Here is a 15,530-nt window from a genome sequence, read left to right as displayed (position 1 = left end):
CAGCAAACTGGGGAGGCAAAGGCAGTGCCAGAGGCGTGTCTGCGGCTCCCATTTCCTGTGCAGAAGTTCTAGAGGGGGCTGTGGTTTGCCAGCCTTGCCAGATTGCCCTGGCAGCCTCTGGACCTTCTGGACTTCTGGCATTTTGTGGCAATTAACACTTACCTTTATTCTTATATCTTAAGAGAGTTGTGGTCAACGGCTCAATGTCCGAATGGAGACTGGTAATGAGTGGCTCTCCTCAGGGGTCGGTACTGGGACTGGTGCTATTTAGCATCTCTGTTGGTGACGTGGACACCGGGATCAAGTGCACCCTCAGCAGATTTGCTGACGACACCAAGCTGTGTCGACACGCTGGAGGGAAGAGATGCCATCCAGAGGGACTTTGACAGGCTGGAGAGGTGGGCCTGTGCCAACCTCGTGAAGTTCAACAAGGCAAACTGGAAGGTCCTGCGCATCGGTTGAGGGAGGAGAGTAGCTTGAGAGCAGCCCTGGGGAGAAGAATTTGGGGGCATCGGTAGATGAAAAACTGAACATGAGCCAGCAGTGTGCTGAGTTGGAAGTTTGTCAGGGAGGTGGTTCTAGAATATGTTTCTAGCTCGCTTGCTGGTACTAGATTGGGTTCTGGATCACATTTTGATTCTAGATCAGGTCTTGCTGGTTCTAGATCACTTTGTTTCTAGATGGGGTTCTTACTTGCTTTTTGGTTCTAGATCAGGTTCTATATCGCTTTACATTCTGGATGGTGCTCTGTTTCGATTACTATAGATCGGGCTTTTAAGAAATGGTTTTAGATTGGTCTCTAGAAACCTTTGTTGTTCTCAGTTGGGTTCTGGACCGCTTTGTTGTTCTAGATCGGGCTCTAGCTTGAGTGTCCTCAGGTTCTGGACCACTTAATGTTTCCAGATCCAATTCTAGAGCCAATTCTAGATAGCTTTTGGAATCTAGAGCCCATTCTAGACTCGTTCGATATGACTTTATGATTCTGGATTTGATCCCAAGGCTGATTCTGGAGACATTATTTTTAGTCTGCATCTGAGTCTAGATCTCATTCTAGATAGTTTTATGGGTCTAGAGCTGATTCAAAGGATCATTCTAGATAACGTCATTATTACGATCTGATTCTAGAGCTGATTTCTAGATCACACTCTATGACTCTAGAACGGATTCTAGATAGCATTATGATTCTAGAGCTCATTCTAGATAACTTTGTGGTTCTGGAGACCATTCTAGTGCTGTCTATGACTCTAGAACGGATTCTAGATAGCTTTATGATTCTAGAGCTCATTCTAGATCACTTTGTGTTTCTAGATTGGTTTCCAGGCTGGCTTAGGGCTCCATTGGGTTCTGAGGGGGAAGAACCTAGTTCAGCAGCTATTTTGGCATCTCCCAAGGATTTGGAATACTTGCCGATGGTGAGAGCAGTCTCATTGGATTTTTTCCTTTCTTATTATGTTTTTTTCCTCATGTTCTTTTTTTCTTCTTTGTGACTCTTTTGAGTTGGAGGCTTGTAGGATCATCCCGTCAACTGCAGCTCTCCCAAATTTCTAGCACACTGACTTGCCCTGCCTCTGTGGACATTCTTTTCGCTGGACGCCCGGAAGGCCAACGGTGTCCTGGGCTGCATCAAGAGAAGCGTGGCCAGCAGGTGGAGGGAGGGGATTCTGCCCCTCTACTCTGTTCTCCTGAGACCAGCTCTGGACCCCATAATGCAAGAAGGATGCTGAGCTGTTGGAGCAGGTCCAGAGGAGGCCATGAAGATGGTCAGAGGGCTGGAGCACCTCCCTTGTGAGGACAGGCTGAGAGAGTTGGGGTTGTTCAGTCTGGAGAAGAGAAGGCTCCAGGGAGACCTTAGAGCATCCTTCCAGTGCTGAAAGGGGGCTACAGGAGAGATGGGGAGGGACTTCTTAGCAGGGCATGTAGCAGCAGGACAAGGGGTAATGGTTTTAAACTGGAAGAGGGCAGATTTAGACTGGATATTAGAAATAAATCCTTCACTGTGAGTGTGATGAGGCACTGGAACAGGTTGCCCAGAGAAGCTGTGGCTGCCCCATCCCTGGAGGTGTTCAAGACCAGGCTGGATGAGGCTTTGAGCAACCTGGGCTAGTGGGAGGTGTCCCTGCCCATGGCAGGGGGTTGGAACTCGATGATCTCTAAGGTCCCTTCCAACCCAAACCATTAAAAAAAAAAAAAAAAGATTAGCAGCGTGCTTTGTGTGTAACTGGGTGTTTTGTGTCTGTGCATCCTAGCATCATCTTCATTTGAACTTTGAAGCCTGTGATGACAGGGCATGAAACACTTGGCTTCTGATGCATGTGGCACTACTTACACGTGTCAAAGAAGGACCTATCAACTGAAGTATGACTATTGGAGCCCCTGTTGTGGCAGAAAGCTCTATAAATAACCAGCAAGTAGGTGTGTGCTTATGCTAGGAGTGCACAAAGAAGGAGCTGTCTGCAGCAGTTGCAATTTTTGCTGTGCAGTTTCAAGGGAACTGGTCTCAAAGGGAGTGTTTCTGCATTCTCAGCATCGGTCAGAACTGCAGTGATGTCCCAGGTGTTTTTGTGTTAAGTCCTTCTCTGACAGTAGCAAGGCAGTGGAGCAGAGTGCTCCCTTGTCTTCCTGCCCTGAAGTAGCCTTTGCTAGTGGCCATGTTCCACAGATGACAGTGTTGGCAGAGAAGGGGGACATTTTCCCTCTTTGCTGGCGGAGGGTTTTGTTGTTCAGAGGGTTCAGGAAAGTTCCCCCTGCTGCTGCTTGTGCCATATATAGGCTTGGTGTAAATGGAAGTTGTTGTTCTGGGACTCTTGAACTGACATCTTTCATTAAGGTCAGTGTTCTGTGATGTCTGGAATCGAGCAACTAACTTGTGATGCTGGCATCGGATGAAGAGGTCTGGTTCTTCAGTCATGAAGTGCTGGAGTGCATGGAGTTCCTGGAAACCTCAACCTCTGAAAATCCTCTTTGTTTCGGTACACAAAACTCTTAAGTCCGAATGGTTTTAGTCCAGCTGTTGCACAAAATGAGGGGCAGGAAAAAGAACGTCAGCGGGTCTTACATGGTTGATGGTTTTACACTAAGGCTTTGATTTTTAAAAAAGCAACAACCAAATGGAAAACTCCCTGGACCTCTTTGTGCTCTTAGAACCAGTAGCATCACATCCAGCTAGCCTTGCTCAGGTATGAGAACCCTGAAAATGGTATAAATGTTCAAAATGAAGGTCATAACTACCGCATGGATTAATTCTTCTGTCTGTTAGCATCCTTCCCACAAGGTATCTCCCCACATATTTTACAATAAAGTATGATAATAGCAAAAGACAAAACATTGGCTTCAGGGCAGTGGCTGTGCCTGCACAATGATTGAACTTTGTTTTGATCTGAGATTTAAGACAGAGATTCACTTCCAAGCTTTGCATTTTCTCATGCATATAGCCTATCCATATGGCGGATAATTGTAGTTTTGAAAATCCATGTCCACTTTCCTTTCCAACTTCACAATAAGTCATCACTGAGTCCTGGTGGGCTTTTTAAAGTGGAAGAGATTAAATATGTACAAAATATTTCAACATACCAAGTGTGGGAGGGTGTCAGGTCTGTAGCATTAGTGCTGATCAGTGATTACATTAGTGTGAAATGTAGTTGCAAACACTTTACTTGCTGCCTGCAAGAAATGGATTGACAGTCTGGGGCTGTGGGAATAAGAGGTGGGGAGTAATACGAATATTTTAATGCTCAGTAGATGGGAGGTGGAATAGTTACCTTCTTAGTAAGTTCTCATGTGCACAGAGGTAAAATTCTTAATAAATACTACCCTTAGCTTTCAACCCAAAAACTGGCCTGGGTGGTGAATGAAAATGCTTGGAAATAGCATGGCTACTGCCAATAAGAGGGCAGGGAAAGAATGACAGAAAACTAAACCAGGAGGACTAGGTAAAGAACTTTTTCACTTGGGAGGTTTGAGTGAGAAGGAGAGCAAACAGAGTTGGTGAGAGTGAGTGCAGTGTCCAAATCTACATGGACAGGCTCTTGCATCCTGATGGATGCTAATGCTAGGATCCTGAGAAGACTGTGTGCTGGTAGGGGAAGGTTTGCATGATAGTGTGCCTCTGATGTTCTTGGTTGGTGTTGATATCAGAGTAAGTAAAATCTGTTGTCTTGGACCAGGTGCTTCTCTGGCTCTGCAAACCCAAGGCTGTGTTGTTGGCATTCTGGCAGGGATACACTTGTTGGCTGGCTTTTTGCTGGATGGATGCCATTCTGCTCCCAGCTGGCTGGTAGACCAGGTGTTGGCTTGTCTGGTAGAGTGTTGTTCGGTGATGAAGAACAAGGTAAACAGTTTGTCTGGGACTCTGGTACAACTAGTTGTGTCCTGGGGTGATCCTGAAGTAGGGCGGCTGCAGTATGTACAGGAACAGCAGAGTGGGACAAAAATGAATAGTTTTCCCTTGCTGTTCCCATGCTCTCCCCAGGAAATCCAATTCTGTAACCAGTTTTCCATGTCTTCGATAGGTTCCGTGTGAACAGCACACAGGGCTGGGCTGTGAGAGCAAGAAAGCAGGATGTTGTCAAGACCAAAGCCTGGGGAGTCCGAGGCAGACCTGCTGCACTTTCAAAACCAGTTCCTGGCTTCCAGAGCTTCACCTGCAGTAAAGATTGTGAAGAAAGCAGACAAAAGGAAAGGGGAGGAAGGGAGCACAGATGCTGAGAGACCCCCACTGCAGGGCCGCAAGGATGTAGTCCTGTTGGATGGTAATTTCCCTTGTGGAGTTCTTTGAATTAGGTTTCTCTGTTCTTTTCAGTGTTCCTCAGTGCTTACCCTTTCACCTTCCTCTCAACCCAGTGTTGCTATTGCCCTGCATGTGTGTGTCCTCCTTGCAGTATTGTTTGCTCGTAGCCTTGTTGGAAAATGCACTGGTCCAATATTAATAGCATCCAGTAGAACCACCCTTCCGACACACTGCCTTTGTCTACATTTATCAGCTGTCTGTGACACCTTGCCAGCCTCAGTGCAAGAGGTGCTTTCTGTGATTTGTACACATTGGGCACTCAGTGCTTATTTTGCCAACTATCCAGACCCTGTTCTCAGTGTCTTTGAGATTTAGCTCTGCTAACAGCTCCAGCTTTCAGCCACCACATCTGGCTTGATAAGCCTCCTTCCTACAGTTTTGTTTTCCTCTATCAGTAGGAACTGTAACACTTCTGTCATGTGCTTAACAGTCTCAGAAGCTCAAGTTGCTTTCTTAAAAGCAACAATTTAAATCCTGTGGTGCTTGGTTCCACGTGAGGAAATATGATCCCAGCTTATAGATAGTGAAAAGGTGGCCTTGACTTGCTCATGATCATACAAATCACTCACTGTTAGAGTTGGCAGTGGAAGTATGCTTTCCTGTGCCTGAACACAACCTGCAAGAATACTATTTTTTTCTGTGCAGCCTTGCTTTTTCCCTTTATACTTGCAGTCAGGTCTCAGTACCCTTTCCTGCCTATGCAGCTCTTTTAAAAAGACTTTGGTGCTGATACATAAGTAATAAATGTAGCATGCTTCTCTCCACTACCCAGTGCAAGTCAGAGACAGAGGACTCTTTAATTGTCTTATTGCTTCCCCATCTTTGTTTCTCAGCGAAGCAATAATAGTTGCTATTAGGAAGGCTTTGACCTAGCACCTATTGCACAGTAGTTGTATTTGAGTAACTTGACTGCTTTTTTTTTTAATTATTACCCCTCTCCAGATATTCCTGATATTCTCCCACCTCTAACTCCAGCTCCTCCAAAAAAGTCCAAGATCAAAAGTGCCTGTGTCCACTTTGAGGATGAAGATCCAGAGGAAAGACTTGAGCGTCATGATCAACACATTACAGCAGTCTTCAGCAAAATTATTGTATGTCTGGTGTTTATGTGATGGTCTAGTGTATTTCTGAATGCTGTGAACCAGGCAGTGGGCAGGGATGAAGGGTTCTGTTGCTGCTTTTTGTTTCTACAGTGTAACGAAGCAGTTGTAGACCAGTGTTCTGGAGCACCTTGAAAGAAAAAGCTCTTTGGGTGTATTTTTTGCTATCAGTTAAGTACGGTTTGAATCTGCTCTCCAGTCCAGACTGCCTACAGGTCACACTGCTTGCATGCAGGCACATGTGAGTTTCTGGACTTTCTAAGAGAGATGTTCTCATTGCTCTGCATTGGCCCAGGTTTTCTTTATTTTATTCTTTGAGTGGTGTGTGGAGTTTGGCAGCCCAGCTTTTTGGAAAATAGCCTCACTTTGGCTCTAAATAAGCACAAGGTACTCCGAGTCTGACAGCAATGTGGCAGACAGCTTGTGAGCTGCAGAGCTGAGAGATTTTGAGTCCACTCTTTGCTAAATGGTATAAACATGCCTGGGTGTTGCAGTGGTTTCTACAGGGTCTGAATTTTTTGCTGCAGGAACGAGACACAAGTGCAGTAGCAGTGACCGTGCCAGTGCCCACGGGAGACCCATTTCCAAGGACGTTTCACCGCTCTGAGATAAAAAGTGAGGTAAGATTGGGAGCAGCTGTTTCATGCTACCTTCATTAACTATTAAAACTTCCCCACTACAAAGCCTGATTCTTGGTGGGTGGTAGGGCTCAGAATAAGTGACTTGGCATGTTGGAGATTAGGGGGATGGCTCAACATATCTCTGGTATTACCACCTTAGCATAGGAGAGAGTTCTCCTACCAACCTGCCATCAAGTAGGCAGTCCATACCCTGCAGTTAAATAACATGAGTCTTTTTGGTTTAGGTAAAAAAGCGATCCCCTTCCTTAGTGAGGTGGATCAAATCTGCACTGTTGTAATAGAATTGATCCTGTTCTGCTTGTTTTAATTTGAGGAACAATCACTGTTAATTTGTCCACCAGGTTTGATTAAGTCTTTACTTACTGAAGTTGTGCCTTGATTCCTCCTGGCATCATACTGGGGAATGGTTGCACAGATTGTCTTTCACAGCTTTTTGGATTTTGACACAATTTTTTTTCCTGAGGCTGTAAAGCTGGGAGCCATGGCTGTTGTCATGAGTTGTTGCTGTAGTAGCAAGAACTGCTAGCTGAGTGGGAGTCAAATGCTGGGAACTGGTATGTGATTGATAGCTGTGGGTGCTTTGAAGAGGTAGCTTATTTTGAAGGACAGCTTTTTTGAAAGGAAAGAGTAATACTTTTTAAACTACTAGTTCTGTTTACCTGGTGCATGTGTACACAAAGCAGCTACCAAATGTTTAGACTGCCTTTTAAGCTTCTTTGGACTGAGGACGTGCAAGAGTTTTTTTGCTTAGTCTGCTTTGGATTTCCTGTGCATCCTGTGCAAGACTGTTCAGAGCCCTGCCCTTCCATTGCCTAGGCAAGCAGCACAGTAATTCAGTCAGGATTATTTTAGCACCACTTTCCCACTTCTTACTGTGTTAATCTCTTCACCCTGCTGCTCTCTAATCACCTTATAAGAAGCCTGTTCCAAGCATGTGGTGAGCACAGTACAGTACAGCCCCATTTATCCTCAGAAATGCAAAGTATTCAGCTATGCGGGGTTTCCAAACAGCAGGGAAGCTGGAACTGTTGTGTTTGGTGATATTTTAGGTGTGCTTGCCTAGCTGAAATTCAGTTATAATTAATCATCTTCCTTCTCTAGGTAGCAAAAATATTAATGTTTTCGTCTCTTTGTCCTGGCATTAAACTGTGTGTTAAAAAAGGAATAGCACATGCACAGAAAAGGGCAGGTGGCTGCCAGCAGCTTCTTTGTGTCATGTTCCAAAGTCTGATCTGAGGGTCTCTTTAGGATCAGATCTATACACTTGTTAGTGGCAGGTGTGCGGGGGAGACTGTTGAGGAAAGTGGCTTCTCTGTTTGCAGGTGAAGGTGGGATCTGGAAAAAGAAGCATCTTTGCACAAAAGATGGCAGCGAGAAGAGCTGCTGAAAAGGCAGCAACAGCTCCCTCTCCTGCCGAGTGCCTGCAAATAAGATCAGCTGCTCCGGGTGCCCTGGATCCTGAAGGATCAACAGCAGAGGCTCCTCTCCCCAGCATCAGAGGTGGTAAGTGGAGAAGGTTCTGCTTATCCAGCCTACTGTATTTACACAGCCTTAGTAATCATAACATCAGTGCAACTTGTTTTTAAAATAGGGTAGCACTGTTGTCCTCAGTTCAGGAATCTCAAGGTCATTTGGAATGTCTTTGGTGTGACAAGGATTTGAAATGGCCTGACGCCCAAATTAACGTTCTAAAAATTAGGTTAGCTTTCTCACTGATCTCCCTTTTGCATCACACAGGGCCAAACAGATTTATTTTTCAAGGTTTTCGTCCTCCTTTTCTTCTCTGTTTGTTATATGTAAAGTTTTTCTTGTTTAATTGTTGATTTCCACAATTCCAGGAAGAGGGTTTTTGTGTCTGATGAACATGTTTGAGACCAGTGTAATACAGGTTCTCGCTGCTACTTAGAAGCAGAAAGCTCAGTTTTCTGTCACCAGATCCGCTGCCATGAGACAGTGGCTTTACTCCATAAGGAATGCTGTGTGGCAGGGCTGATGAGTCAGTGCCACCTCCAGCAGTTACTTGTCTGACAGCAACGTGACAAGGAAAGATGAAACCAATTCAACTGGTACCAGCATCTCCAGGCTTTTTTTCTTTTTGTTTCAGGCCATCCTATTTGCTTAGCACCACCATTCTGTCTGAGTTTTTCCCTGACACTCTCTTTTTCACATTGAAATAGAGGCCAGATGTCATGTGAGGGTTATGACGGTTTGGCTGAGGTTTCTGTATGTCCTGACCTCTGTCAGAGAATTGGTAAGAGAACCCCCAGGTGTCCTGTGCACGCACAAATCTACCATCACATTGATATACTGTGCTTACAGTGTATCCTGTTACAATTGTGCATGTGTACTTCTGTCTGAGAAATCTCAAAGGGAAATTCAGCAGCCCTGTAGGTGTCGTCCTTACGAAGGAGAATGCTTCTCAAGTGTAGGAGCACAATGGAGGGATCAGAAAATGGCTTGGCCTCCTCCACAAGATTGTTGTGGCAGGATCGCTAGAAGCAAGAGAAGAGGGGGAGCTCCATTTCTTGTAGTAACAAAGTATTTGTGCCTGGTAAACCTTGGCTTAGTTGCTGATGGTGGGAAGCTTACTGAATATTTTACCAGGTCATTCTGTCTTCTCATCTCTTTCTGATCAAGATGCAAGACAACTGCTGTGGAAATGACATCAGACCTTACTGAAATTATGATGTCATTACTGCAGTTTGAACAGGGGTTTGATGCTTTCAGGGTTGGCTGGTTTAGGGTCGCAGGGATGTTCATAGTGATGTTCCAAGTCACTGTATGGAGTGTAGGAACAAAATGTAAGGAATAAAGCCACTAAGTCAGGTCCTTGTGTAGTAGTAGGCTACAGGACAGCTGGAGGGTCTCACTCTGAACAAAGGAGCATGTTACCCTGCTGCTAGAGTTAAATGAGCCTTTAGAAAGGATTTAGATCAGCTCATAAAGGAGACTTGATTTTATTCAGGGTAGGAAAAATGTCCCCCTGCTGGAACTTCTTATCCATTTAACCCTTAAAGATGAATACAGGACATTGTTAGAAGCAAACATGCCTGTGTTGAGAATGGATCCTGTATCACTCCAGAAACTGGTTTACCTAATAATTTTAATTGTCTGTCTTATTCAACAGATATTTATTAGGTCATGGTTCAGCTGCCATACAAATGTGGGTCAGGTGGTTTTGGGCAGAGAAAGAATCTAGTATTCAATAACTTGTAAGAATGCTCTGACTCATCAATTGTGAATTATGCTCCAGTTTACATTTTCTTGTAATTGCTTTGCATTAAAGAAACAAAATTTATTTCCCCCTATACCTCCTCAAACTCCAAAGAAACAAGGTGGAAATGTTTTGTTGTGACATGGGATAGAAGCCCAAATATTTTAGTTTAGTTTGAAGCTAAACTAAACTTTGTTACTTCTATTTTAGCTTGGCTACCAAGGTCAAAAAAAAAAAAAAAGAAATTATGCAAGCCTGGTAATAACAAAATTGAGATGCATTCATAATGCTATAGACACTTAAATCACTAACTGCTTTCTCTGCTGGATCTTATAGATAAAGCTGGTGACTTTTTGACCTCTCAGCGGCCTTGTCTCATAACGGGAGAAGGTCTTGGAGGCCAAAAGAGTGAGCAGGAAGCTCAAGCTATTCACAAAGAGAACTTGGAGAAGATGCAGTCCATGTCTGAGGAAGAGATCCTGCAGGAGCAGGAAAGGCTTCTGGCTCAAATGGGTATGTGCTTCCCAGGGTGAATTCAGGTGAATTCTGTCAGGTACAGAGCATTTCTGAGTTGCTTATCCTTTGTCCTCCAAAGAATGAATAACCAATGTAGGCGTTATATTCTGTTACTTTATACATGTCTGACGCTGCTTATTGGAGTGCCTCTGTACCTTTTAGGGGCATGATGCACAGGGTCTTACTGTTCACCTCTGGCATAAGTGTTGCAACATCATTTTCTAGATGAAGAGTATTTGGAGAGAAAGTGCACTCCATCAAAAATGATGAGGGGTATCTGTAGCAGCTCTGAAAGTAAAATGATGATCATCTGTCATTTTCCTATTTTAGAGCCATAGGAATATTATCTGTCCTTCAAAACACCCCTGCCTCCCAAATATTCCTCTTCTCCAAAGCATGAAGAGAATGGCTATGTCTCTTTTCTGGATGTTTTCAGACCATAATTGACTCTCAGGATGGGGAGTCAGTTCAGAACAAACAAGGTCTCCTTCTCCTTACATAATATCTAAACCATGCACTGCAACACTAGTTCAATTCAATAAAGAGCAAGTAATTCTTTTTTGTGGTGTTTGTTCCGTTTAATCTTGTAGTGTTCAGATTGATGCCACTGAGCGGGTCCACAGGCAGGGTAGGCAAACTGTCAGACCTGGGTTCCTCTCATGACTCACAGACCAGAATTCTCTCCACAATGAATAGTCTTGTTTGGATGTGTCTTTTCAGTGGCAGTGAGGGTGAAAGAAACAGTTATCTTTTTATTTGTCAGCTGTAAGAATAACTGGAATTTTTGTGGTTGCTTTACTTTGAAAGACATTTACCAGCTCTTTCTCTGGTGTCGCCTCACTGGTCAGTTGTACCCAGCTTACGTGCTCAAGAGGTCATAAAGCAGTTTGAAGAGAAGTGATGGTACAGAAGAAGAGGGCATGTGGAATGGGAATTAAAAGTCTAAAATATAAGTAGCAGGAGCTATAGCCATACCAACTATTTTGAGACCTTCTGTCACTTCTCTGTCTGTCTCTTTGTCAATACTTGCAGATCCCAGTTTAGTTGCTTTCTTAAAGTCACGACGTGGTGGCAGTGAAGGCCAGAAAAAGGAATTAAAAATGGAACAGAACAGACCAGAGGCGTTTGTGGAATCTCTGCCTGTGGCTCAGCATGGTGTAGAATCCTCTCTTTCCATGCAGGAGTTTGGTATGGAAGAATCTGTAAGGAAGGAAGAAAATATGAAGGTAGAAATCACAGGTAAGAAACAAAGTGCATGTTGTTGATATTTTGAACATAAATATAAGATTTGTATGGTGTTTGCATCAGTCTGGACTGGATTGATGTGGCACTTTGTTAGTTATCCAACTCAGAATTTTGTCATGATATTTAAAAAATACATATACTTTTGGGTTCGAGAAAGGATACCTGTTGTTTCTAGATGGGCTCCATAGATTGGAGGGGTGATACACAGTAATGGAGGTGAGCTTTTCAGCAGAAGGTCTTGCTTTGTTTTTGAAATTTGTTCTGAGGTCTCTGAAGGGAAAATGTTTTCAACAGTAGGCATTGTTGCCCTTCTGTTCAGTTGTGTGAACAAGGAAACAGAAGAATGTGGTAGTGAGATTCGGCTGCTGCTTGAATAATTTATTTTAACTGGGACTGGTTAGGGACAAGAGGGTGTTGGATAGGTAAGAGTTAGTGATTTGCTCAGAGGATAGTGGGGAGACATCAGTCAATCTCACTGCAGGGAAATTGCTCATACAGCACTTGTACATCTTACAGTGACACTGCTCCTCATGGCCCCACTCTGTGGCTTGTATCTCAGAGCCCACGTGGTGATTTCCGCAGGATACTGTTCTTTTGTGCTGTGGATGGAGGGAAATATTAAGGTTAGAGTGTTCTTTTGCTTTTTTGGAAGAATTGTGCAGAGCTGTTGTCTCTTGGGACAGAACTCTTCAATACTGAGTATATGCCTGTATGAGGAGAAAGCTGCTTTATCCTCAGCAGCTAGAGCAACTCATATATTCTCATGGCAGATAAAAGAACTGTTTTCTCCTTAAGCTTCTACTCTTGTCACTTTCCTCACTGCTGTTTTTTCTTTAGCCACTTTTTCTCTGTTGCGATTTTAGGCTCGCATTCTCATCTTTCCCACACTTTTGTTTGTAGCATGTCTCCCTTGTTAGCATGCTTCTCCCCCAATTTCATGTCAATTTTTGTCTGTCTCCATCGCTTGATCCTTGCTTCTGATGCATTCTTTGTGTCCCGGTGCAACATGCAGGCTGATTAAAGAGGTCTCTGAATCACTTCTGGATTTCAGCTGAGTGTTTACGAGAGATAACAGCCATTTAACATTTTTCTGATGAGAGGGATGAGCCTGTGAGTCTGTGTGTGTACATGTGCAGGACAAAGGAAGCTGGTTATTCTCATATTGAGGAAAACACTTCACTGAACAGTCCTGTTTCTCCCCAAGTTTTACTTTTCCACAAATCCGTCTTAATCGAAAGGACTATTTTTATTTCTTTTTAGTTACAGAACAATCAAATGCACAAGTAGCACCAGAATAAGTGACATTATTTGACCTGTGGGGAGCAACAGAACCAGGTTGTTCAGCCTATAGAGACTGAAAAAGATTGTAGTAGTGCTCTTGGGAATAGCTCAGTGTTCAGAGCGTTGTGTGCTGACAGCGTGTTTTGCTTCCCATGAGAGATTACACAGGAAAGGAGAAGAGGAGTTTTCCCAGGATATTTGAAATAACAAAGAAAGGATGAGCTGGAAAACTGTTATAAAACCAAGGGAGGCATTTCCATCACCTGAGTTTATGCCTGCAGCCCATCTTGGCCAACAGGAGATGTAAAATATTAATTTGACGTTAGCACTTAGTGTTGGGATTTTGCATCTGTTTGAGCTCAGAAGTGAACTCATCATGAATAACCCAGTGGAAACTGTCATTCTGAATTTTCCCAGGGAGAGGATGATGACACAAAGCAGTGGGATTGCTCAAAAGTCAAACCTGCCTCTCTAATGAGATCAAAGACTAGTGTTTCTAAAAAACAAGATGGTGAAGCCTTTATCCAGCAACTTGTAATCTTATCAAATGGAAAAGTAAGTTCTGGCCCCAGGACAAAAGGGGAAGCAAAGCAGAAAGGGAAGAGGTTGGGTGGTAACATTTAATGTAATCCAATTCTGAAAAAGTTCAGTATAAATGTTGCATTCACACTGTCATCTTTTGTTTCTGTAAAAGGATTTCTCAGTAACTGAACAATCTGCTGATGCCTTGGAATATATATCCATCTTTTCTTGTTTATAAGATCCTAATACCAAGGGCTGGTGGTAATATGTTTAATTGATTAACTCAGCGCTATAATATAATAATATGTGTAATTGATTAACTCAACGCTATCAATTTGGTGATTAATGGAGAAGGAGAAAACAATTTGTTGAATTACAAAAGTCAATAGATTTAATTTTTCTGATGATTTTATTTCCTCTAGTTTTGTACCTAATACCCACAAACATGACACTTTCTTAGATTTCAGATGCTTTTCCCTTCTCTTCAACTAAAATGTGTGCTGAGCCTTTGGCTGAAATTCTGTAGAACAGCTTTCTCGCTGGGGAGAATAACTCCATGCTTGGTTCCTTGCCTGACTCAATACCACATTGATCATAAGGGTGAAGCTTTATCCTAGAAAGGATGAGTGTCCTTCCTGAAAGTTTATCTGCTAATTGTCGGAAAGTAAAAGGTTAGGTTTCAGGCAGTTATTAGCAGGAAAAGATCTGATGAAAGAAGAGCATCTCTGTGGGACTCATTGTTCATTGCAAGAGAGGACCAGAGCACTGGAATTAATAGCTGCAATGCAAATGAGTTCTGGGCTGCTCCAGTAGGAGTGGTGCTGCTGCTTTTCATGCCCTCAGACTTGCCTGTTCCTGTCCTTACGCATCATTTTTCTTGAGACAGCAAAGACTTCTTATCTCTTCTCATGCTGGTATGGAATAGTAACCTAGTAGCAAAGCATTACCTTTCCTAGTATTCAGATAATTTCCAGTTACATCTCTCCTGGCCCTTCACTTGTGAGATTCTTCCACATGCTGATCTGCCTTTTCCTAGGGCAACTCTTGTGATGTCAGGCATAAATGTCTTGTTTCTCAAATTCTTTGAGTCAAAGCTATTTATAAAGTTAAATCAGTAATTTCTTCCTTTAGTACTTGCACCCCTGAAATTCTTGCTCAGCTGTCCACTGAGCTGTTTCTCAGGCAAGCTGTGTAAATTTTCAGCTGTTTGGATCTTTTTTCTTCAAGCCTTTAGAAGGGGACACAGAATAAAGAGCAGCATAGCAAATGCAACAAAAGCAAGAATAGTAACGATTGTGCTCTCTCCAGTGTATCTAGGCTGAAATCATAGTGGCTTCCAATAATTTACTTGGACCTCTCTGCGTTAATACTTTTGAATCATTTCATATCTCCTCTAACACCCCCCTCTTTGGATGATATTAATTTGCTTTCTCAAAAGTAGGGCTGATATATTTTTTTTTTTCCTGCCCTGGTTCTTATTTGTGTCCTGACTTCTGTTCAACTTCTCCCAAATTAGCTTTGTCTGTGAATTTCATTACAGTGCTGTTTACTTCCTCTTCTACCTCTCATGAAAGATGAAAACACCTTTAAACCTTTGATGTTTATGCATCAGCCAACAACCAGTTTGAAAATAGTTTTCTTCTTGCTTTGCATGAAAACTCTATTTCATGCAATCTTTAAGTCAAGTAGGTTGGTAAAGAGGGAAAAGTATTTTCTTCATCCCTGCCTTGGAAGATGAGACTGCCATTTTTTCCCCCCTGCAAAGATGATGATCTGCCTGTGAAACCCAAGAAGGAATGGATTCACATGGACAATGTGGAGTTTGAGAAGCTGGAGTGGATGAAAGATTTGCCCTCACCCCGACAGAAGAAAACCAAAAAGGTTTGTAACACAGAAACTGCTATTTTTCATGTTTGCATCTGGATCATGCTTCTCAGTGGTAACAGTTTTGAAGGTTTCAAAAACTAGTCCTCTGGTTACTCAGTCTGTAGGATTTCATCAGGCTAAGAGTTTCACCAGTTTCTTCCGCAAGGTGGAATGATACCTGTCAATTCAGTCAGTAATGCTCAAGTGAGCTAGGAAGTGTAACTAGCAATGGTAATCTGGGTTGAAACAGGTCTGAAAGCTAAGAAAAAAGGAAAGAGGAGTAAATTCTTTTAAGAATTTGAAGCCTGACTTGGGGAGTTTTTGAGCTGTCACCTTCCAGCAGCTGATGTAAGATGTGG

At 43.1% G+C, this 15,530-nt stretch overlaps 1 protein-coding gene across 2 annotated transcripts in view; it reads left to right on the top strand.

Moving 5' to 3' along the window:
- Positions 1 to 4,513: 4,513 nt before the first annotated feature.
- RPAP1 (RNA polymerase II associated protein 1) overlaps positions 4,514 to 15,530 on the top strand; it is a 34,025-nt gene continuing 23,008 nt past the window's right edge. For both annotated transcript variants that reach the window (XM_010083294.1, XM_010083223.1), the window contains exons 1-7: positions 4,514 to 4,748; positions 5,729 to 5,877; positions 6,414 to 6,506; positions 7,850 to 8,030; positions 10,078 to 10,254; positions 11,290 to 11,496; positions 15,071 to 15,186. In XM_010083294.1, the coding sequence (XP_010081596.1) occupies positions 4,559 to 4,748; positions 5,729 to 5,877; positions 6,414 to 6,506; positions 7,850 to 8,030; positions 10,078 to 10,254; positions 11,290 to 11,496; positions 15,071 to 15,186 (1,113 nt within the window). In that variant the 5' untranslated portion in view covers positions 4,514 to 4,558. The remainder of the gene's footprint in view (positions 4,749 to 5,728; positions 5,878 to 6,413; positions 6,507 to 7,849; positions 8,031 to 10,077; positions 10,255 to 11,289; positions 11,497 to 15,070; positions 15,187 to 15,530) is intronic.

Source organism: Pterocles gutturalis, unplaced genomic scaffold, assembly GCF_000699245.1.
Source record: "Pterocles gutturalis isolate BGI_N339 unplaced genomic scaffold, ASM69924v1 scaffold6411, whole genome shotgun sequence".
In the NCBI taxonomy this organism is placed as follows: Eukaryota; Metazoa; Chordata; class Aves; order Pterocliformes; family Pteroclidae; genus Pterocles; species Pterocles gutturalis.
The sequence above is the reverse complement of the archived record's forward strand: the minus strand, read 5'-3'. Positions and strand labels throughout refer to the sequence as shown.